This window comes from Armigeres subalbatus, chromosome 3 (assembly GCF_024139115.2).
Source record: "Armigeres subalbatus isolate Guangzhou_Male chromosome 3, GZ_Asu_2, whole genome shotgun sequence".
Lineage (NCBI taxonomy): Eukaryota > Metazoa > Arthropoda > Insecta > Diptera > Culicidae > Armigeres > Armigeres subalbatus.
This window is the reverse complement of record NC_085141.1, coordinates 312,150,198-312,172,688: the sequence shown is the minus strand read 5'-3', so window position 1 is coordinate 312,172,688 and position 22,491 is coordinate 312,150,198. Positions and strand designations below refer to the sequence as shown.

Here is a 22,491-nt window from a genome sequence, read left to right as displayed (position 1 = left end):
AGTAAATTCGGATCATCGAATATTTGGCTACGACAATCCCAAGCACCAATTTGTGACAATATACAGAAGATTGCTCAGTTGAGCACGACGTGTACAATCACATGCTATGCTTTGCTAAATTCAGGAATTCTGGAATTCCTTCGGGAGCTTGTGAATCCGGAAATTTCTTCAGAAATTCGGAAATGCTGGGATTCCTTCGACAATTTAGCAATTTCTGGGATTAGGGGATTTTTTTCAGAAATTGTTAAATCACTTCGAGGGTTCCTTCGAGAATTCAGAAATTCTTTCGAGAATTCGCAAATTGCTTTGGTATTTCGAACGGGAATTCGGTAAATACCTTAAGGAATTTGGAAATTCTTTCGGCAACTTGGAAACTCCTTAAGGAATTCCGGAATTTAGAGACTTCTTCGAGAATTCATCAATTCAAGAATGTCCCCAAAAATTCGGGAGCTGGAGATTCCTTCAAAAATTTGGGTATTCGGAAATTTCTTCGAGAGTTGGAGATTTAGAGAAGTAAATTTGGATTTTTCTTCTGGAATTTGGACATTCGGATTTTAGAGAATATCTCCATGAATTGGGAAATTACTTCGAAAATGCGTAAACTCATTCGGCACTCCGGGAATTCCTTCAAAAATTCAAAAAAATGTTTAGAAATTTTCGGATTTTTTGATAATTGGGGATTTTCCTTTCATAATTGTAAAACATTTCGCAGAAACCCATTTCTCGGAATTCATTTTCGCGGTTGAATTAAATTGCCCCTTACAAACCTTTTAATTTTTACATTTTGCCTGATTCCGGGCAGATTTTTTTTTTCAGGAAGGCGTCATCTACTTTTTCGCCTTATACCGAGCAGACGCTTCCAATTGAAGAATCATCCTTTTGCATTATACCGAGTAAATGTGTTGATTTAAAAAGGCATCATCTCCTCCCCTTCTCCTATACCGGGCAAACAAGTCATTACTACTTTTTTCGCCTTATATCGGGCAGACGCATCCTTTAGAAGAATCTTTCTTTCGACTTATACCAAGCATACGTGTCTATTTCAAGAAGGTAATATCTTCATACTTTGCCTAATACCGACCAGATGCGCTTTTTCAAAGAAAGCATTTCCTTCTTTCATTGTTTCAAACCACAATATAAAAGAATTTAGACGGATTACAAAGCACTAGCACCGTGTAAATATGTATAATTCGATAAATAGTTCAATGCTAATTATGACATTTCGCGAAATGTCGTTCGGTAAAAAGGTGTATTCCGTGAAATGTCTTTCTGAAATGTTTCCGTGAAACGTCGCAGCGAGAAAAAAAAACTCGGAGGTGTTTTTCGGCGAAATAGTATACAACCATGATATGGGGCATTCCTTCGAGAATAGCTCCGAGATTTTTGTAATATCTTTGGAATTTCCGCCAGGATTTCCTTCGGGAATTTTTCGATAGCCTGTTCGGGGATTTGGTTTTCTCGTCTCAATTACCTTGAGATTTGCTCGCTGATATTTCAAGAATTTCTCGCAAAATAGATAAAAATTACCACGTAATTTCGAAGAATTTTTCGCAAAAGAATTTTTGCCAAAAATTTCCGAGTTCCTTATTTTTTGGTGAAATTCCCGTATAAGCAAAAGGAAGTCCAGAATATCCAAAATACGTGTCAAATTCACAAAAGAATTCCCAAATTCCCGAAGGATTTCTAGGTCGCAATTGGGTAGCGAGTAGTGAGAATCTATGCCATAGCCGCACTAGTATTTTTGATGTAGCTGCGAGATCCACAAAATGAGGAAAAAAACGATTTAGGCGAGACCTCACATCGGCTTTGAACTTGAACTATAAGGTTAAAAAGTTTTTCAAATAAATGACCTTTCAGTAGAATTCAGTTTTAATTCCCAAATTGTGTTCGACTAAACAATACTCAGATCGAAAACATCACTCATTTCATTTGTTTCGTTTATTCAACCTTGTGCAAACGGCGATTCAGCATTAGTCGTGAGGAAGAAAACACCTTCGACGCCTCGTCCAAAGTTCGACGGCTGTCCACCCATATTGGCATCGGGTCCACTGGGAGTGCAAACTCCTGCAAGAATTTCGCTGTGACTAGCGCAGCGTGTTGCACGGAACGGTACTGTCGAACGCAGCGATTCTATGTAAAACGTTGGTGCCCGTCCATGCGCACAGCCGCCCCCGATGTCAGTTCCACAACCAGGCTGAGTTCGCCCTCCGTTCGGGTAGAAATTTGCCTGACCCAGGGGCTCGTTCGAACCCAGCAATCCTGCATTGGTCATGATGGTTTCCACGTACAGACCATCCTGAGGCGATACGGCGTCACTCTGTCCGGCAGAGAACAGCGGCCCGGCCGGATCTAACGCAATAATGGAGTTTATACGACCATTGAAGTGTTTTCCAGCATTTCCCGCTACATGAGCCCCCAAACTGAAACCAATAACATAGATGTTGTTCACATTGGCTCCCGTCAGTTCAATAAGACGATCGATCAATCGGCCGACTCCGAATCCGGCTGGTCCAACGGCGTTACGTGCCGTAATGTAGTTTGGATTTACTGCAGCAACGCTCCAGTCCACTGCAATCACGTTGAAATCACCCAAAGCCAGCAGTTCGTCGCGTGTTCGGGTGTTCAGTCCATCGTTACCGTTGCCATTCCAACCATGAATCGTGAACCGTGTTGGGTGAGCTGGATTGAAGTTTGAACTGGTAACAGACGCGGGGTTGTTGATCTCTAAAATCTGAGCTTGACTAGGATTGTTTCGCGTGAACAAACGGAACTCGATATCGGCTTCCGGGTTAAAATGCACCTCCGGATCGGTAGGATTAGCTTCTGGCAGATTGTACGGATTGGTGTTCACCAAATGTAGAAAACCTTCTGCATTAGGAATCAGCTGCCAGTTGCTCTGATCCAGTGGGAAGGCGTAAGCTGAGAAACGATTTTTTCAGTAATTAAGCAAATTTATCGTGCAATAAAATAAATTAATACCAACTGATAAGAATGCAAGTAGAGCTAGATGACGGGCGAACATTTTTCGGATTCCAGAGAGTAACTGAAATAAGTCGATGGTTCGTAATGAGATTTTATAGCTTAATTGCTATCGTGCTATCAGTTGTTCTAAATCCACTGGGTAAGTCCATTTGCGATACGATTAAAAGTCATAAAATATTTTTTGCATTAGTTGAAAACTAAGAGTGGTCTGACGATCGTAACATGTTATTGAACTATCTTATTGTTTATATACGTACATACGTACTCCTCAAATGAATTATAGATAAGAGTCATAAAGGTCGGTAAAACATCATCATGCGCCAATGCAAAATAACGCCACTCTAATATAGCAGTTCCAATTGGCCAAGAATGATTTACCATAAGACGGGTGTGAGGGTGAGATTTAATAGAAATTGGGCAATCCACTCTGAGCGTGCATTGATGACAGACATGTAAATATCATCCGTATAACGGTTCGGTTCCCAACATTGACTAGTGAATAGCAGGCCATGATTTTGCTTCTTTCCTCGTCGGGCACACCCGGAGTTGCACGCTCGAGAAGACAGCACACAAGCGATCAAATCTACGGATAGCTCGTTCGCTGGAATTAGGCCACACAACGGGTTAGTACTATCCCTTTTAATTCTACCACTTTTAGTACTCAAGTCCTATAACAGGTGAAATCTTTCCACTAAAAGGAACTATTTTTTTTATTATCAATGGTAGTTAGACGACGACTAGCAATCTGTTTCGGGATAATTTTTACTTTTCTCTTACAACAAGATGTTACTCAAAAACTGAGGTTTGTAAAGGAGACCTGATTTGCTTAACTCAAAACAACCGGTATGGACATATCCAAATAGTAAATCATGCAGATGGCCTTTAAGGTGATTATACAATTGATCCCGTGGTGAGTTTTCAATTCACCACTTGCTTTTCAGCTTACTTATCGATCCTGTACACCTCCGGTGGTGCAAAGGGCCGATTTGAAAGATCTCCATCCTGAGCGTTGCCCGGCTATCGCTTTAACCTGTTGCCAGGTTAGATTTCGGTCGACTTTTGTTTATTTCTTTATTGAAGCCTCTGGGTCTGCCTCTGCTGCGATGTCCCGCTGGGTTCCAGTCTAATGCTTGTTTACAAATTTCGTATCCGCCCCTACGTAGAGTGTGACCGACCCAGCCCCACTTCGGATCCCGAATTTCTGTTGCTATCGGCCTCTGGTGACAACGACGATGGAACTCGTTGTTTGAGATCCAGTTGTGTGGCCACTATGCCCGATTTATATAGCGCAGGCATCTGTCAATGAACAGCTGCAGCCGTTGAGCGTTCTCCACTGATACACACCATGTTTCGCTAGCGTATATCAGCACAGATTTCACGTTAGAGTTGAAAATTCGTATTTTGGTGCGTTCACTTATCTGCCTGTTTTTCCAGATATTTCTTAAACTCGCAAAGGCAGCCCTTGCTTTCTTGATCCGTACGCCTATGTCGATCTTGGGTCCGCCGTCTGACGCCATTTGGCTACCAAGATATTGGAAGCTTTCAACATTCTCCACTGGTTGCCCGGCTACTGTGAAACTGGAAGGAGTCACCGTGTTTACATCCAACGATTTGGTTTTGTTGACGTTGATGACTAAACCTGCCGAGGAGGAGCGCTCGGCAAGGTCGTTGAGCTTACTCTGCATATCAGAGCGCCGTTGCGCGAGGAGTGCAACGTCATCAGCAAATTCGAAGTCGTTTAGGTGCTCCATGGTTATAGGCTGCCATAACAGCCCGCGGTTTGGTTCACGGTCAATCGCATCTACCAGAATCTCATCGATTACGATGAGGAACAGTAACGGTGACAGAATACATCCTTGCCTTACACCAGCTACGACCCGGATAGGGTCGGACAGGATCCCATTGTGCAGCACGCTACACGAAAAGGCCTCGTACTGTGCTTCGATGAGGCCGATGATTTTCTCAGGAACCCCTTTGCGTCTCAGAGCGCCCAACATATTCTCGTGATTGAGACGGTCGAAAGCTTTTTCATAGTCAATGAATACCAAGTAAATGGACTCTTGGAATTCGTTGACCTGCTCCAGAATTATGCGGAGCGTGATAATATGGTCCACACAGGATCTTCCGGCACGGAATCCGGCCTGCTGCCGACGGGGAGTCGCATCGATCTTCTCCTGGATCCGGGCCAGGATAATTTTGCACAGAACTTTGAGAACGGTACACAGCAACATAATGCCACGCCAGTTATCGCATACAGTCAGGTCACCCTTTTTGGGCACCTTCACTAAGATACCTTGCATCCAGTCGACCGGGAAAGTTGCGGTATCCCAGATATTACGAAATAAACTATGCAGTAGTTGAGCGGATGTCATGGGGTCAGCTTTTAGCATCTCGGCTGATATGCGGTCGACCCCTGGGGCTTCATTCGATTTCATGCTTTGGATGGCTGTTTGAATCTCTAGCAGTGATGGAGCTTCGGTATTGACGCGTGTTATACGTCGGATCCTAGGCAGATCATACCGAGGTGGTGATGGCCTGACTGGCACTTGAAAAAGTTGTTCGAAGTGCTCGAACCAGCGTTTCAGCTGGTCAGTTGGGTCGGTCAATAACTGATCATTTGCGTTTTTCGCAGGCATCGTTGCATTCATCTTCGCCCCGATTAAGTGTCGTGAGATATCGTAGAGGAGGCGAATGTCCCCGGTTGCTCCCAGAGAGTCTGCCCACGCTTGCTTGTCCCGTCGACATGAGCGTTTTACTTCCTTCTCAAGAGCCGCGTATCGTTGACGGGCTAAGACTTTGGCTCTTCTGGTTTTTGATCGCTCTATCGCGGCTTTGGCTTCTCTTCGCTCCTCTATCTTCCTCCAGGTCTCATCGGTGATCCATTGTTTTCTCTGGGTGCGCAGTTCGCCCAGATTGTTCTCGCTGGTGGCGATGAAGGCATTCTTGATGGCGGTCCATTGGTCTTCCACGCTGCCACCTTCCGGAATATCTGCAGCACGCGTCTCCAGTTCTTCAACGAAGGGCCGTTTCACCGTGGCATCTCCCAGTCGGCGTGTGTCGACGTCGTCCAACTCTTTCCTCCTGCCGACGAATCTGCGCAATGCGCAGGCGTATTTCGCCGATGAGGAGGTGATGATCAGACGCGATATCGGCACTACGTTTATTCCGTACATCAAGAAGGCTCCGTTTCCATTTTCGGCTGATGCAGATGTGGTCGATTTGATTCTGTAAAGCCGTCACGGGAGACCCACGTTATTACCACAGAATTTTGCGAACAGCTCTCCGTTTTCGCTCATTTCTCCGAGACCATGGCGTCCCATAATGCGCTAATGGTTCGAGTTGTCGGATCCGATCTTCGCATTGAAGTCGCCCAGACAGATCTTGATCGCCCTTTGGAATTCTATCTACAACGGCATTGAGCTGACTGCAGAAGTTCTCTTTGTCTTGTAGATCGGCAGCATCGGTTGGCGCATAACATTGGATTATAGTAAGGTTTTGGACCCGGGTCCTCCTTAGCCGTGTGGTGAGACGCGCGGCTACAAAGCAAGACCATGCTGAGGGTGGCTGGGTTCGATTCCCCGTGCTGGTCTAGGCAATTTTCAGATTGGAAATTATCTCGACTTCGACTTCACACATTTCGTAGCCCTGAAGCTGTTAATGACCACACAATGATGCTAAACTAACGCATTTCAATATTTTCTATTGAACATATTAGAATACATTTAAAAACGTATCCTGAAACCGAACAAAAAATCACCTCGGCCCAAGAACTTCTAGCCGTATCTAATACGTTCACGCTGTCATATTATTTATCATATTAATTTAATTTATTATATTAATTAAAATAGAGATATTTCAAAAAGTGAAATAAATATTTTTTTAAGTATTTGGAACGAATTTTGATGAGTGAATATATCTCCTCAAACAAAAAATTATGAATAATACCATCTGGCATCACGTTGTCGTGGAACATGCATATTTTTGTTTACATCGCATTTTCTTCCGTTCCGAAAAAGAGAATGAGAGTAAAATGTTGAGAGAATGAGTAAAATATTGCGTATGCCGAAGAGACTTGGGGTATGCCGGAAAAGCCATCGCTGTGACTGAAATGAGTGCTGCACCATATTAATTTAAATCAAATAAAAGCTTTTCATATCGATGTTTAGCCAGAATAGCTATTTTTTTCAACAAAGTGAACCCCATTGCAGTATAACACGGCCCACAAAATTCAGTCAGTCAATCGTACACATGTTAGGCCGGGAATGGGGAAAGAAACCCTAGCTCCATTGTTCTCGTACCTGGAATCGTTTTCTTGATTAACGAGTGGACACTTAAAACGGGAATGATTTCAATACTTATCTATCAGAACAATAATGCTTTCACAGAAATATTACTTTATGTGCATGAATCCTTAGAATTAGTCCTTAGAATTGTAGCACACACACTACAACATTGTTAATAACATGCCGTCGAAACAGGAAGTACTGCGGCGCGCTTAAAACTTTTTTTCTCAAGCGAACCAAGATCCAGGGAAAAATACAAGCGTGGAAATGTTTCGAAAACTGTCAGAGGATATTTTTGTCTACTGAACTCCATTGTATACAAAGAAAATTATAAGATCAAAGACACGAAGCAACTCATAAGCAGGAACAGAAGCAGCATCCGGTAAAAAGATGTGATGGAAAGTACTAAACTCGCCTTAGACAGTTAAAGACATTCCACTAAAAGACCTTAAATATTTTTGGGAGTTTTTTGTTGTAATCTAGAAATTTTATAAAACGGATATACTCAGTTACTCAACAAATTATTCATTTGTAGTTGAATGCAGTCATCAAGACTATTGACAACAATGTAGATCTTTACATCATCAGCATAGAGTAGCCTCTCACTCCAGGTGGTAGCACCAGTGTCACATCGTTGACTAATATCGAAAACAATAATGGTCCTAGATTCCTCCCTTGTACAATAGATGAAGTGATGGAATGATCCGAAAGAGATGATTCGACTTTCCAATCAACGTACGCAGTGGAAACGCCGAACTTCTCCATCAGCTTTGAGATCAAAGTACATATACCGCCCGTTGTCAAGATCCTCAATACAAGTTGTTGTTAATACTGTGAAGTTGGTCGAAACGATCTCTAAGGGAAAAATCCATGCAGGTCCGACGAGATGTACTGCCTGCAGCAGGAGAAGAGCGTGTCATTCACTATGACTTCGAAAACTTTGACTCTTGTATTGTACAATGTTACTTGATGAAGGTAATTCACATTTGAGAGTACCGTATGCATCATCAAAGTTTCTCCTTTGCATAAAGGCTTTCCCAGACCTATGCGATTTCATCACCGCGACTGCGACAACTAGTGGCAGTGATTCTATCATCGGGTTGCTGCCGGCAATGTTTTATTTACGCGTCCATACCAACGGCGACAGAATCGCAGTCGCCAAGCGATAGAATCGTAACGCGATTGTCGCATCGCGTGTGTTTACTCGTTCTAAGTTTCATTTTTATCTTTGATTATCACAACACGAAAAACATCTTGCTTCCGGACAATTAATATGGGGAGAACCTATGAATAACGCCACGTAAGGTATCATAGCCCCTTCACCAACTCTCGTGTATGACTCGTCACGCTCTATGGAACCCCATCTCTGACGTACTAGTGAGACGTACTTTATGCTCGTTCCCTATGAGTTGTGATGAAATGGAATTAAATCATCAGCACTAGGCTAATGTACGATAAAACCCAACGAACTGCGCTTATCCAAACATTATGTCATGCGCTAAATACATTTCATTCAGCTTTCGAGATGCAGTATTTATAAGAATAATGGCAAAGAATGAAACTCACCCAGTGTAGACATCAGCTATGAAAAAGCTAGTGAGTATTGTTCCATTGCTAATGTGTATAGCTGATTTCGTCTCAGGATGTACGCAATCTTCGACAACCGCGTCTGGATTTAAGGCTCCCAAAGGTAATAAATATGTAACTCCACTAACGCTTCATATAGTCAATTATTTGCATGATAATAACCTAATTTTTGAGGTTATTATATAAAACGTCTAAAAACCCATTCATAGTTTGAGACGCCTTATTGTTATTATTATTTTACGACTCTATTGATTCCTATTTGCAGGTCGAATATGCTCTGGACAGCTAATTTTCGAAGATTATTTCCATAAATTGGATAGGACCGTTTGGCAGCATGAAAACTCTCTTGGTGGTGGAGGTGTAAGTTATTACAAAAGTATCTATAAAGTGGTAAAATGCAATTAATAGTTATTTTAACTCTCTCAGAACAACGAATTCCAATGGTACTCCGGTTCAGAACGTAATTCATACGTAAAAATAATCATCTGTACATTCGTCCAACGTTGACATCGGCTGAATATGGTGAAGCTTTTCTCGAAAACGGTATAATTAACCTAAATGAAGGCCCTCAAAGTCAACGGTAAGCATCGAATTTGCAACATTGAATGTCGATTAAAACCAACACCTCCCATAGATGCACGGATCCGCCTGGTTGGGCAGAACAGATCTACGGATGCTATCGACGAGGTAGTCCAGATCGCATATTGAACCCAGTCCGCAGTGCACGACTCCGCACGGTCAACTCGATCGCCTTCAAGTATGGAAAGCTTGAAATCAACGCCAAACTACCTCAGGGAGATTGGCTGTGGCCTGCGCTGTGGTTGCTCCCGAAAGGCGATACCTACGGCGATTGGCCCAAGTCCGGAGAAATAGATCTGATAGAGTCACGAGGCAATCGCAATCTCATGCAGGGTGATCAAAACATTGGAATCAAGCAGGTGTCTTCGTGCTTGCATTTTGGTGACAGTCGGAATCTACGAAGTTCGCAGTGCGGCTCCATCACAGGCGAGCGCTTCGGGTCGTCGTTCAACAGATATCAGCTGACGTGGACAAAGAATGTGATTCAGTTTGGAGTCAACGATAAGATTTTCCGTACCGTGACCCCTTACGAGGGCTTCTGGAAGCTTGGCGGATTTAATTTCAATCCGTGGCCGAAGGGAACCAAGATGGCACCGTTCGATCAGGAGTTCTACGTAGTTATGAATGTTGCAGTCGGTGGAGACTACTTTCCGGATAATGCATGGAACCCACGTGCAAAACCTTGGAAGCAAGGGAATCCAAGTGCGATGACCGATTTCTACAAAGCCAAATCTGATTGGTATGGAACTTGGGGAGATGAAGCGGCCCTCGAAGTTGATTGGGTTAAAATTTGGGCTATTTAGTTTCGCAATAATAAACTTTAAAGCATGATATGATCCACTTTGGATCTGATCGCTAGTTACGTAACGCAAAAGTTGGATTCAAAGATTCATTCTATGGTGACATAACCGAAAAAGTTCACGAGCAGCACAATAATCTATCTATTTAAATATGAATGAGTTGATATTTCCTTCCTGGCGATTTAACTCGCAAACAGGACCGATTTGCAATTTTTTTCCCTAATCGATTCGTTTTGGGGTCCGCAATGTTTGTATATTGAAAAAGCTTAGCTCAGCTTAACTTAGCTTAGACTGACTGTACATATCAATGGTTGCTACTTCGTGATGGGTCAGAACTGGTGCAAATTGCACTTCGATCCAAGTGAATAGTGGTTGGGATTTACCATCTATTCTCGAATTGCACGTTTCAGCAGCTCACAAATATTGATCAATAACGGCGCCGGCCAAGTCCTTACAGTCAGTTGGGAAAGGGAGGGAATGCTAGTGTGTGGTTATTGTTGCTACTAAAGACCGAGAATACCTCTGCATCTCCACAATAACCACGGGAAGGGAGTTGTGTTAGTTGGGTGAGGTAACCAGTAACATAAATCGGGATTCATCATGGAAAGCATTTCTTTATCTGGTTCAATTGTTCATCCTTCGCGAAAATAAAGCGATTAAGGATTAAGCGCCTGTTTCATTATTTTTTAACGGTCTAGTATTCTTCTTCTTCTTATTGGCATTACATCCCCACACTGGGACAGAGCCGCCCCGCAGCTTAGTGTTCATTAAGCACTTCCACAGTTATTAACTGCGAGGTTTCTAAGCCAGGTTACCATTTTTGCATTCGTATATCATGAGGCTAACACGATGATACTTGTATGCCCAGGGAAGTCGAAACAATTTCCAATCCGAAAATTGCCTAGACCGGCACCGGGAATCGAACCCAGCCACCCTCAGCATGGTCTTGCTTTGTAGCCGCGCGTCTTACCGCATGGCTAAGGAGGCCGGTCTAGTATTAGCCTGCTGGAAATACCTGTCGTTTACCTATATGAAAATTTGGGGCATAATAATAAAATAATCATAAATTATATTCTTTATATCTACTTTTGAAAAAATATGAAATCATTCATAAATTCTCGCGTAACATATGATTACGGCTAATAAACCATGATTTTCGATTTTCTAGCATAAACGATTGCTTTGTAAATGATTTTTCATGCTAGATAAAACTCCGTTTTTGATATCTCTTAAGAAACACATTTATTGCTATTTTGAGTAAACGTCTCATGAACCATTTGCACCATAGTGGGTTTTAAGTCCTTTATTTGGCGCCTTTAAATACCATGCGGAGTGGAGCTTTGGCTTTTAAGCCGTTCACTTTATATTGTTTATCTAGACAATCTAGCTTCAAGTTATTTTAAAATGTATATCTATTCTTACTAGGTTTTCAATTACAGCATAGCATAACTGCTCTGGCTAATGTATCTAAACAAATCAGATGATATTACTAGCTTTGAGCAAACGGCTTAAAAACCAGACGTGTTACCAGTAATGCGAGTAAACGGTGCGATTTTTGTTTTAGCCGAAATTTGGTGAATTTCGAATGGTTTGTGAATTAGTCTAAATTTGCTGTTATGATATAACCATTTAGGGAAACGGTTCGGCACTTCATCTCATAGCTCCCATTCCCATCCCATCAAAAACAAAGCAATGAAAAGGTATTTGATTTGTTATTTATTTTTGTGATTTTTTTCAGCGGTGAGCACGCATGTAAGCAAAAAGAAGCGACAAGATTGGTGCTGTATTTCTCTGTTTTGCGATGAGATGAATATATGTTCAGTGAGATGGAAAATGGAACAGTTCCCCTACGTATAGAACTGACATGCGTTGGTAATGAAATGAGTTTTTGCTCCATTTAATTAATTAAATTAGTCATAGCAAACTTTAACCTCATTTTTCTCGGTTTAGCTTTTTTGGCTTTTCATGTGTTGCTCGAGAATTGTATAAGAGTTGGAATGCGAAAGTATCACATAAAAAAAAAGTTTATGAATTACGACACACGATATCAAATTAATAGATACCCCATACCTAAACTACGAAAAATGGCCAAAAGGGGGTAGTTGTTCAATTGTAGACCGATTTCCCCATGATACAATAAATAAATTCCTAAGAACTTCAGCCAGTGAATTTGTTACTTATCTTATGAGTACAGTACAATGCCGTCGTAGATAGAATTCCGAAGGGTGATATCAAGATCTGTTTGGGCGACTTCAATGCGAAGATCGGATCCGACAACTCGAACCATGAGCGCATTATGGGACGCCATGGTCTCGGAGAAATGAGCGAAAACGGAGAGCTGTTCGCAGAATTTTGTGGTAATAACGACATGGTGATCGGGGATCGCTCTTCCCTCATCGACCGGTTCACAAGGTCACGTGGGTCTCCCGTGACGGTTTTACGAAAAATCAAATCGACCACATCTGCATCAGCCGAAAATGGAAACGGAGCCTTCTTGATGTACGGAATAAACGTAGTGCCGATATTGCGTCTGATCATCACCTCCTCATCGGCGAAATACGCCTGCGCATTGCGCGGATTCGTCGGCAGAAGGAAAGAGTTGGACGACGATTCAACACACGCCGACTGGAAGATGCCACGGTGAAACGGTCCTTCGTTGAAGAACTGGAGACGCGTGCTGCTGAAATTCCGGAAGGTGGCAGCGTGGAAGACCAATGGACCGCCATGAAGAATCCCTTCATCGCCACCAGCGAGAATAATCTGGGTGAACTGCGCGCCCAGAAAAAGCAATGGGTCACCGATGAGACCTGGAGGAAGATAGAGGAGCGAAGAGAAGCCAAAGCCGCGATAGAGCGATCGAAAACCAGAGGAGCCAAAGTCTTAGCCCGTCAACGATACCCGGCTCTCGAGAAGGAAGTAAAACGCGCATGTCGACGGGACAAGCGAGCGTGGGCAGACTTTTTGGCCGACGAAGAAGAGAGAGCCGCAGCAACCGGGGACATTCGCCTCCTCTACGGTATTTAACGACGCTTAAGCGGGTGAAGATGAATGCAACGATGCTTGTGAAAGACGCGAATAATCAGTTATTGACCGACCCAACTGACCAGCTGAAACGCTGGTTCGAGCACTTCGAACAACTTTTTCAAGTGCCAGCCAGGCCATCACCACCTCGGCATGATCTGCCTAGGATCCGACGTATAACTCGCGTCAATACCGAAGCTCCATCACTGCTAGAGATTCAAACAGCCATCCAAAGCATGAAATCGAATAAAGCCCCAGGGGTCGACCGCATATCAGCCGAGATGCTCAAAGCTGACCCCATGACATCCGCTCAACTACTGCATCGTTTATTTCGTAATATCTGGGACACCGCAACTTTCCCGGTCCACTGGATGCAAGGTATCTTAGTAAAGGTGCCCAAAAGGGTGACCTGACTGTATGCGATAACTGGCGAGGCATTATGTTGCTGTGTATCGTTCTCAAAGTTCTGTGCAAAATTATCCTAGCCCGGATTCAGGAGAAGATCGATGCGGCTCTCCGGCGGCAGCAAGCCGGATTCCGTGCCGGAAGATCCTGTGTGGACCATATTGTCACGCTCCGCATCATTCTGGAGCAGGTCAACGAATTCCAAGAGTCCCTTTACTTGGTATTCATTGACTACGAAAAAGCTTTCGACCGTCTCAATCACGAGAATATGTGGGGCGCCCTGAGACGCAAGGGAGTTCCTGAGAAAATCATCGGCCTCATCGTGTAGAGTGTAGAGTGCTGCACAATGGGGTCCTGTCCGACCCTATCCGGGTCGTAGCTGGTGTGAGGCAAGGATGTATCCTATCACCGTTACTGTTCCTCATCGTAATCGCTGAGATTCTGGTAGATGCGATTGACCGTGAACCAAACCGCGGGCTGTTATGGCAGCCTATAACCATGGAGCACCTAAACGACTTCGAATTGGCTGATAACGTTGCACTCCTCGCGCAACGGCGCTCTGATATGCAGAGTAAGCTCATCGACCTTGCCGAGCGCTCCTCTTCGGCAGGTTTAGTCATCAACGTCAACAAAACCAAATCGTTGGATGTAAACACGGCGACTCCTTCCAGTTTCACAGTAGCCGGGCAACCAGTGGAGAATGTTGAAAGCTTCCAATATCTTGGTAGCCAAATGGTGTCAGACGGCGGTACCAAGATCGACATAGGCGCACGGATCAAGAAAGCAAGGGCTGCCTTTGCGAGTTTAAGAAATATCTGGAAAAACAGGCAGATAAGTGAACGCATCAAAATACGAATTTTCAACTCTAACGTGAAATCTGTGCTGTTATACGCTAGCGAAACATGGTGTGTATCAGTGGAGAACACTCAACGGCTGCAGGTGTTCATTAACAGATGCCTGCGGTATATAATTCGGGCCTGGTGGCCTCACAACTGGATCTCAAACAATGAGCTCCATCGTCGTTGTCACCAGAGGCCGATAGCAACAGAAATTCGGGATCGGAAGTGGGGCTGGGTCGGCCACACTCTACGTAGGGGCGGAAACGAAATCTGTAAACAAGCATTAGGAACCCAGCGGGACATCGCAGCAGAGGCAGACCCAGAGGCTCATGGCGGCGAAGCCTCAATAAAGAAATAAAAGAAGTCGACCAAAATCTAACCTGGCAACAGGTTAAAGCGATAGCCGGGCAACGCTCAGGATGGAGATCTTTCAAGTCGACCCTTTGCACCATCGGAGGTGTACAGGATCCATAAGTAAGTAAAGTTATGAGTACAAGGGTTAATGAATTGAAGATCAGCCTCCGGTCCTCCTCGGTCCTCCTTAGTGTGGTGCATCTCGACGATACATCCAAATAGCTTGATGTAAAACTGTTTAAACGGGATGTGATAAGCGACCACGATGGAAAGCGAACCAACAGGTTGACGATTTATCCTTTTTCAGATGCTCATATAAACGTTCTGTTCGGCATCGGCAGGAGCTTCCTTTCACCTGCTCTGGACTTGATTTATCGCTTTGGATACTTTGCCATCCGAATGTTGTGATGGTTTTGATTTTTGATGATTTTCAATGGAAGAGCAAATTTGACGGGGGTAAACAGAATTTTCGCAATGTTTGTAGGGTATCTGTTCCATTATTAATAACATGCTCCTATAGACCAGTGCATGATGACGTAGGTTGACAGTTCACAGAGCTTTTTCACCGGGACTTAGCCTCTGGCGAACCTTCCGATAAAATTGTTTCGTCATTTTATTCGCATGTAGATGTCCTTTGCGATTGATTTCATGCTGAATGCAAAGAATATCATTGAAATATTCGGATCGCAGCAATTTTAAACTAAAAATATGAATTTTAATTTTCTCCTCATCGATTTTTCTTCTAACACCTTGTAAACAAGCTCTGTGAACTGTCAAATAAGTGAGGTTAGATCAAGATCTTGCATTGGTCTATATCAATAACATTCGCAAAACAGGCAATTTCGGCTCAATTTGTGTCGTGATTTGTTGTTTTCCGGCGTGCTCACTGCTGAAAAAAATCACAAAAATGAATGAATACCTCTAAAATAAACTAATAAATAAATTAAGTGAGAAAAACAAAATATAATAATTACACTAGTATACCCGTCTGTATTTGAGTCTCTGAAGAGATGAAAGATAGAATAAAAGATTCAATCGAACTTGAGCCATGATTAAATGCGTTTAATATAAAAAAGTTTTTTTTTGTTCAAAATTTCTACTGATTTCTACTTTGATTATATTTTTCCTTGATATATAGTTAACAGTGGTTGTTGAAAGTCAACATATATGAAAATATTCAAAAAGAAATGGTGTTCTTTGCAAATATATTATTACAACAGAATGTATGAAAATGTATGGAAATACTCCTAGAAGCACATAATCCGGTCACACCATGTTGGGACAAGGAGTGAAACACGTCTAGATAGCAACTAACAGCAGCTTGATAGCTGAAATTATATTTTAGATGTTCAATTTTATAGTTCATAGTTTAATTTAGAAATCTCACATTTTCGTTTTCTTCTTCTCCGACTGTGTCCAAACTAACCCTTTGTTTCTGTTTTCTTTGCGTGCCCTAGGTTAAGTTGTATATAGTTAACAAATTGTTCGTACATGGTCTTAGTTCATACTCACTACTTGGTTAAACAGCCAAATTTCACGTAGTTTAACACCTTTCGATCCCTTACTATTAGCGTAAGTATCTTAGTTTCCCAATTATCGGCTAAACTTGATTTCATTAGAATATTTCAATTGATAGAAACTAATTTAGGTAGGAATTTTAACTAATTATAATAGTAATTTAGGTTTAGAAACTATTTTTCTCTAGTAATTGCACTGTGTCTTCTTGCCACGTTGAAGGTACCCAGGTAACTGCTGCATTTGACAGTTGAAGTTTCAATGTCATGTTGCCTGTCATTTCTCGCGTTGATGTCTATGCTACTTTGATAGGTACGGGCGGTACTGAACTCACTCAGTTTCGTGCCCAGAGGTTCCGCAACATTCCCCCACCCGTGTAGTTCCGGACCGTCCAGATGTCCGAAGGTCCAGGGGAGCCAATTTCACCGCTGGACGACGCACCAGGCCATTCCTCGTTTGTACTACCGCTCGTCGAACTTGTCCATCTGCTGCCTTCGTAACGTCCACGACACGTCCTCTTAACCAGCCATTTCGTTTTCCCTCGTCCACTACAAGCACGAGGTTCCCCGGTTCTAATGGCTTGACTGGATCGAACCACTTGGTGCGCCTGGCTATGGTTGGTAGGTATTCGCGAATCCAGCGGATCCAGAAGTGGTTGACCAGGCATTGCGCTAAACGCCAGCTGTCACGTAAAGCATTCCCTTCTATGCCAATGGGCATTGCTGGCTGGCAACAGGAAATGGTTTGGAGTTAGAGATTCCTGTTCCGTTGACTCCAGAGGTATATATGTGAGTGGTCTGGAGTTAACTATAGCTTCTGCTTCTATCGCTACTGTCTCAAAGACTTCATCGCTAGGACGGTGAGGATGTCCAGCAATATTTGTTTATTTATTTATTTATTTATGTATTTATTGCACCATGCGTTCCCATGAGCCACCCATATGTGGCGCCAACGGCGGGTTGAAAATCGAGCTTGTATTGGTGTTGGTGAATGTTACCGCACAGTCCTCATGGATGTCCTGGATCTGCTTCGCAAGAAGATTGCTCGCCCCCAAGAAGTTCGTTCCGTTGTCGCTATAGAACGTTTCCGGAGAGCCACGACGAGCCACAAATCGTCTTATGGCCATTACGCATGACTGGGTAGAGAGACTGTGAACTATCTCCAGGTGTACAGCGCGCACTGTGAGGTATGTGAATAACGCTACCCACCGTTTGACCAAGCATCTTCCTTGTTTAACCAGTATCGGTCCGAAATAATCAACCCCAGTGTGCGTAAATGGTCTGATCATTCCTGTTACACGAGTTTCCGGTAGAGCAGCCATCATAGGAGGATGTGGTACAGCTTTCTTAACACGACATATTAAACACTGCTTTGATACCCGGTGGATCAGAACTCGTAGTCCTGACACATGTAACCGTTGACGCATCTTATTACATACGGTTTCTCCATTCCCATGCTGGTATCGTTGATGGTAGCTTTCCGTCAGAAGGTAAACAGCAGGATGCTTTCTGGGTAGCAGGATCGGGAACTTCGTATCGTAGGACACAGTTGGCTGTGCAACGATTCTGCTGTTCATCCGGACAACGCCGGACTCATCTATGAAGGCTGATAGCCGATACAGAGGACTGGACTTAGGGATCGTTATTGACTTTGAACGTTCTGTTAAGTTACGCCGTAGAATTGCGCACTCGTCTGGATACGATTCACCATGTACCTGTCACCATATCAAAATTTATGCTTCCACAAGCTCTTTTTTACACCTTTTTACACGCCTTTTTACACTTGAATCTTTGCACTGCCCGAAGTACATACGCCGCTGCCCTAAGTAAGCGATGCCAGTTGGAGAATCTGGAAACGTCCAGCAGTGGTTCAGATACGGTACCATGAAACAGAAATACGGATCGTAGTTCAGCTTCTGTTTCTGTTCTATTCAGCGCAGGTTGTAACGGCCACTGATCTCGCGCCTCACGTAGGAATTCCGGTGCGGTGAACCAAGTGTTCGTCGGATCGAAGCTAGGTCCGTCTTTCCATTTCGTGGCAGTGTCGGCATTGTTTAATTTGGATGGCACGTAGTGCCATTCATCTAAACTAGTTGAAGTGAGGATCTCCCCCGGATCGGCTATCAGACCATAACCAGCTGAGCACAGTAGACGAATCTGTCCAAAAAAACGCTCGGTTACTCGGATATCCAGGGATCGCAACACAGAGTCCATCAATCTTGTTCCGAGCATCGCTGTTTGAAGCTCCAGGCGAGGTACGGAAAGTGGTTTCGTTTTCGCTGCTACCAGGGCACACTTGGGTTTACCGTTATTCCCGTACCGAAGGTACAGAACAGCCGCACAAGCCACTTCGCTCGCATCCACGAATAAATGGGCCTCGACATCTTTCAAATCGGAGATGTTCATCCCTTTGAAGATACAGCGGGGCACAGCAACCTTGCCTAGCCGCTGCATGTATTCACACCAAGATAACCATTTCTCCAGCAGTTCTTCCGAGATGGGCTCATCCCAATCCGTTCCGCTTCTCCAGAATTTTGCCGTGTACTACGAAGTGGGCAATCAGTCCCAGTGGATCGAACAAAGACATTACAATGCGTAGGACTTGTCGTTTAGTAGGTGTTTTTGTGCTTTCAATCAATTCCTTTATTTCATCCTTCAAATTGCTCAGATCGAAGGTAAAGACGTCCTCAGTAGGACTCCAGATCAAACTAAGCACGCGCTCTGATCCCAGCGATTTCTCCAGATTCATGCACACTCCATTTGGTGCTTCCGTCCCGCCGGTATTGATCACAACTTCTGCAGTTGGAGCAGAAACTACGAATTTTGAAGCCAGCTTGGGAATGAATATGTTTCACCTCGTTGATCAACGCGATGGCTTCCGCTTCTGTGTCTACGCTGTCCAGGAAATCGTCCACGTAATGGTTGTCCGTGATGGCCTTCGCTGCCCGGGGGAAGGTGTCAGCGAACTCTTGGGCATTTTTATTCTTAAAAAAACTGCGCTTAACTTGGTGAGCAAGTTGCACCGAAGGTGGCAACATCCATTACGAAGATCTGTGGTGCCAATTCTGGATGCTGTCGGAATATGAACAGTTGAGATTGCTTATCTTCTTCCCGTATGCGGATCTGGTGGAACATCTCCCTAATGTCCCCTACAATGGCGATGTTCTTCTGTCGAAAACGTAGTAGCACGGACATCAGAGCCACCAGAAGATCCGGGCCTTTTAGCAGCATATCATTGAACGATATCCCTCCAACCTGTGCTCTAGCATCCCATATGAGTTCCAGTTTGTCCGGCTTCTTCGGATTCTGCACCACGCCTAGGGGTAGGTACCAAACCTTGCTTGAATCTGTGGCTTGTAGCTCCTCAGGCGTAATACGATGAGCATATCCCTTCCTCTCATACTCTGCAACCTGATCCTTCACTTTAGCCTCGAGAACCGGCTTCTTGATCAGTCGTTTCTCCAACGCTTTTAGCCTTCGTAGTGCCATTGGGTAACTGTCAGGGAAGCAAAAGTGGTCGTACTTCCATAATAGTCCCGTTTCAAAGCCGCCCTCTACGCGCCGTGTTGTACTTTCCATTATTTGCCGTGCACGTCTTCCGCTGCTTCTGGTACTACGGTTACGCTTGATTCTTCAACTGTGAAGAATTGTTGCATCCACTGATGCAGTTCACGATTCCTTGTCTGCGGGGCCACATGTAGGTTCAATGGTTCTTCTGTGGCACCGTTTTCGGAGTTCTTCCCGAAGATGCACCAACCGAGGCGTGTTTTCATCGCAACTAATTCATTATCTCCTCCTTCACGTGCTCGTTGACCAGTAAGGAGCTGGACATGTTCTATACCGATGATGATCCCTGGAGATGCATCGGTATAGCTGCGTATCGGTAGACCTTTCAAGTGATGGTATACGCGTCTTAGATCTTCGTAGTCCATTGTCTGAGTGGGTAAGCTTGGGTTTAGCTTGACCTTCTTCTCCGCTCCTTCGATCACAAGGCTGATTCGTTGCGAAGTTTTCTCCTCCCTCGAGATGTTGCCCGTCCAACTCAAGCAAAAAAAAATGCGATGCTGAACTCCAGAAGCGTGGAAGATGATCCGTCGTCCAGAAATGCATAAGTACTGATCTTCTGACCATTGCCGTGAATGATTACCGGCAGATACCGGAACAAAGAAAACTCCTTCGCACAGTGGAGATTTTGATGTACTACGCTCAGCGGGTTCCCTTTCGAACTAGTCGTTCCTATTTCCGTCACAGGCAACGATGTACTTTTCGATGAATGTAGTAGACTGTGATGATGTATTCTGCACCCATCTATCCCGCACTTTTTCTTTGTGCAGCATGGCCATTTTCGATGGAGAACCAGACAACTCCTACACAGATTCTTCTGCTTCACTGCTTTCCATCTACCGTCGACATCATGCGACTTGAATTGCTTGCAATGAGCGATCTTTTCCCCCTTTCTGGGTTTTCGAATTCACACTAAGTGTATCCAGGGGAAGCGTAACATTATAACTAGCTCCGACATAAACGCGCTGAAGGTGGTCAAATTAGTATATGCGCCCCTGCTCTTGTAGTAAGCCCATTGCATTTTGAGTTGGGATGGCAATTTGCCTACAAGTTCGTGGAGCAATGTTGGGTTCCACAAATGATCACTGAGATTAGCGATAGACATATGGTGCACAACATTTTGTACCGCTAAACCGAAAGTAATCTGCGATTGAAGATTGTCCGTTTTCGGGGAGGGACCTGCACGCAACTTTTGAAGGAGTGAATGCATTAGGATTTCTGGTCGACCATAGAGTCTCCGTAGAGTCTCGATCACGAAGGGCATTAGCAATCTGCTCATAACTGTTTCCAACGCATTCCCCTTCAAACAACGCTGTAGTCTTGCCAAGTTCTCTGCATCACTGTATCCGCAAGCTTCGGTCGAGTTAAGGAACGAACTGTAGAATAACGGCCAGTCCTAAGGATCCCCAGAAAAGATTGGCAACTCCTTTGGCATTATTTGTCTGGCAGCTAATTGTTCACCGGATAGACCACTTCGAGCTGGCGCAGTTGCATGTTGTTGTTGCTGCATTCCGATCGGGGGAACACTTGGATGGATAGATGCTGCCGGAACATATGGTACTGAAGCGATGTTATGTGCGGGTTGTGTCAATACAGCAGCTCGAACTGCACCGGCACTGTTATTTCCTGACATTGTCCCACCTATAGTTGCACTAGGAAAGCTAGTATTCACCCACGTTGTTTGACAACCAAAACTCGGCATTAGTGCACTCTCAAACGGTGTCGATAAAGTTTGATTCTAAGGTGCAGGCGGGTATACTCCGATCGCGCAGCCCTGAGGAACACTGTACGCCAATGCCGGTCCCCCATAGTGAGAAATTCCCACCCTCTTCGCCGGTGTTATACTAAGGACATTGTATGTTGGAATTATTCCGGCGTGAGTTTGATTCAGTGCAGAAACCGGAACATAAATGGAACTAGCAATACGGCTAGGAACAGTTGGGCACCCATTGTTTAGGGAAGAAAACTCTGCCATACACCCAACCTTTCACCAAACACTTGCCTACTACTGGAGACTATTGCTGATGTACTATCACCCTGTCCCCCTGCACTGTTTCCCATCACCGGAATAGTGCCGGTAGCCACCGCCATTAATTGATTATTATTGGATATATTGGAATTGTCGACGACCGACGGTGGAGCACTTCTATTTATTTTCGACTGAGCTACCTCAGTTTCGGTCGTTAGGCGAGCGTTGATCCCAATCGATGAATTACATCTAATCATTATCGGTTTACTTACCCGCGGTATCTGGGTATTAGCAAAAGTAATTTCAGTATGTGATACGAAACTACTGGCCGATTTAATTGGAATTGTTGTATATTTGTATATTTGGAGATGCTAGGTGGCACTACTGTCCTTTGTTGGTTTGCGCCGACTTCCTGCTCGCTAAGCCACGATTGCACCTTGTGACGACTCGCTCGACTGCTCAGTCTCGATTTCCGGCTGGCACTGTCCTCTACACCATCAGCTTCCGTGAGGAGTAGATCGTATTTTTGTTTGATGAACCGCTCCTCTTCATCTGCTATTTGCCTACGTGCGGCCGCCTGTGCGGCTTCCTCCT

General features: G+C 44.1%; 2 protein-coding genes and 1 pseudogene across 2 annotated transcripts; 1 reads left to right on the top strand and 2 right to left on the bottom strand.

Annotated features, from left to right (window-relative positions):
• Window positions 1–1,942: 1,942 nt before the first annotated feature.
• LOC134220786 (phospholipase A1 member A-like) lies at window positions 1,943–3,022 on the bottom strand. Its single transcript, XM_062699887.1, has 2 exons — window positions 2,980–3,022; window positions 1,943–2,919 (listed from the first exon to the last, which is right to left on the bottom strand). The coding sequence occupies exons 1-2, from the start codon at window positions 3,020–3,022 to the stop codon at window positions 1,943–1,945; spliced, it is 1,020 nt and encodes a 339-aa protein (XP_062555871.1).
• A 5,792-nt stretch (window positions 3,023–8,814) lies between these two features.
• LOC134220785 (beta-1,3-glucan-binding protein-like) lies at window positions 8,815–10,386 on the top strand (annotated as a pseudogene).
• Window positions 10,387–17,272: 6,886 nt separating this feature from the next.
• LOC134222652 (uncharacterized) lies at window positions 17,273–19,853 on the bottom strand. The gene is made up of 4 exons (XM_062701812.1): window positions 19,370–19,853; window positions 18,955–19,178; window positions 18,178–18,908; window positions 17,273–17,990 (listed from the first exon to the last, which is right to left on the bottom strand). The coding sequence occupies exons 1-4, from the start codon at window positions 19,851–19,853 to the stop codon at window positions 17,273–17,275; spliced, it is 2,157 nt and encodes a 718-aa protein (XP_062557796.1).
• Window positions 19,854–22,491: the final 2,638 nt, after the last annotated feature.

Excerpts from the sequence above, each read along its gene's own strand:
- LOC134222652 (XM_062701812.1), bottom strand. The coding sequence starts at position 19,853 with ATGGCACTACGAAGGCTAAAAGCGTTGGAGAAACGACTGATCAAGAAG. Across the intron at positions 19,179-19,369 it reads CGGTGCAACTTGCTCACCAA|TTTCTGCTCCAACTGCAGAA; the intron begins GTTAAGCGCAGT and ends CAAAATTCGTAG. Across the intron at positions 17,991-18,177 it reads CGCTTACTTAGGGCAGCGGC|TCCTCTGTATCGGCTATCAG; the intron begins GTATGTACTTCG and ends CCCTAAGTCCAG.
- LOC134220786 (XM_062699887.1), bottom strand. The coding sequence starts at position 3,022 with ATGTTCGCCCGTCATCTAGCTCTACTTGCATTCTTATCAGTTG. Across the intron at positions 2,920-2,979 it reads ACTTGCATTCTTATCAGTTG|CTTACGCCTTCCCACTGGAT; the intron begins GTATTAATTTAT and ends ATCGTTTCTCAG.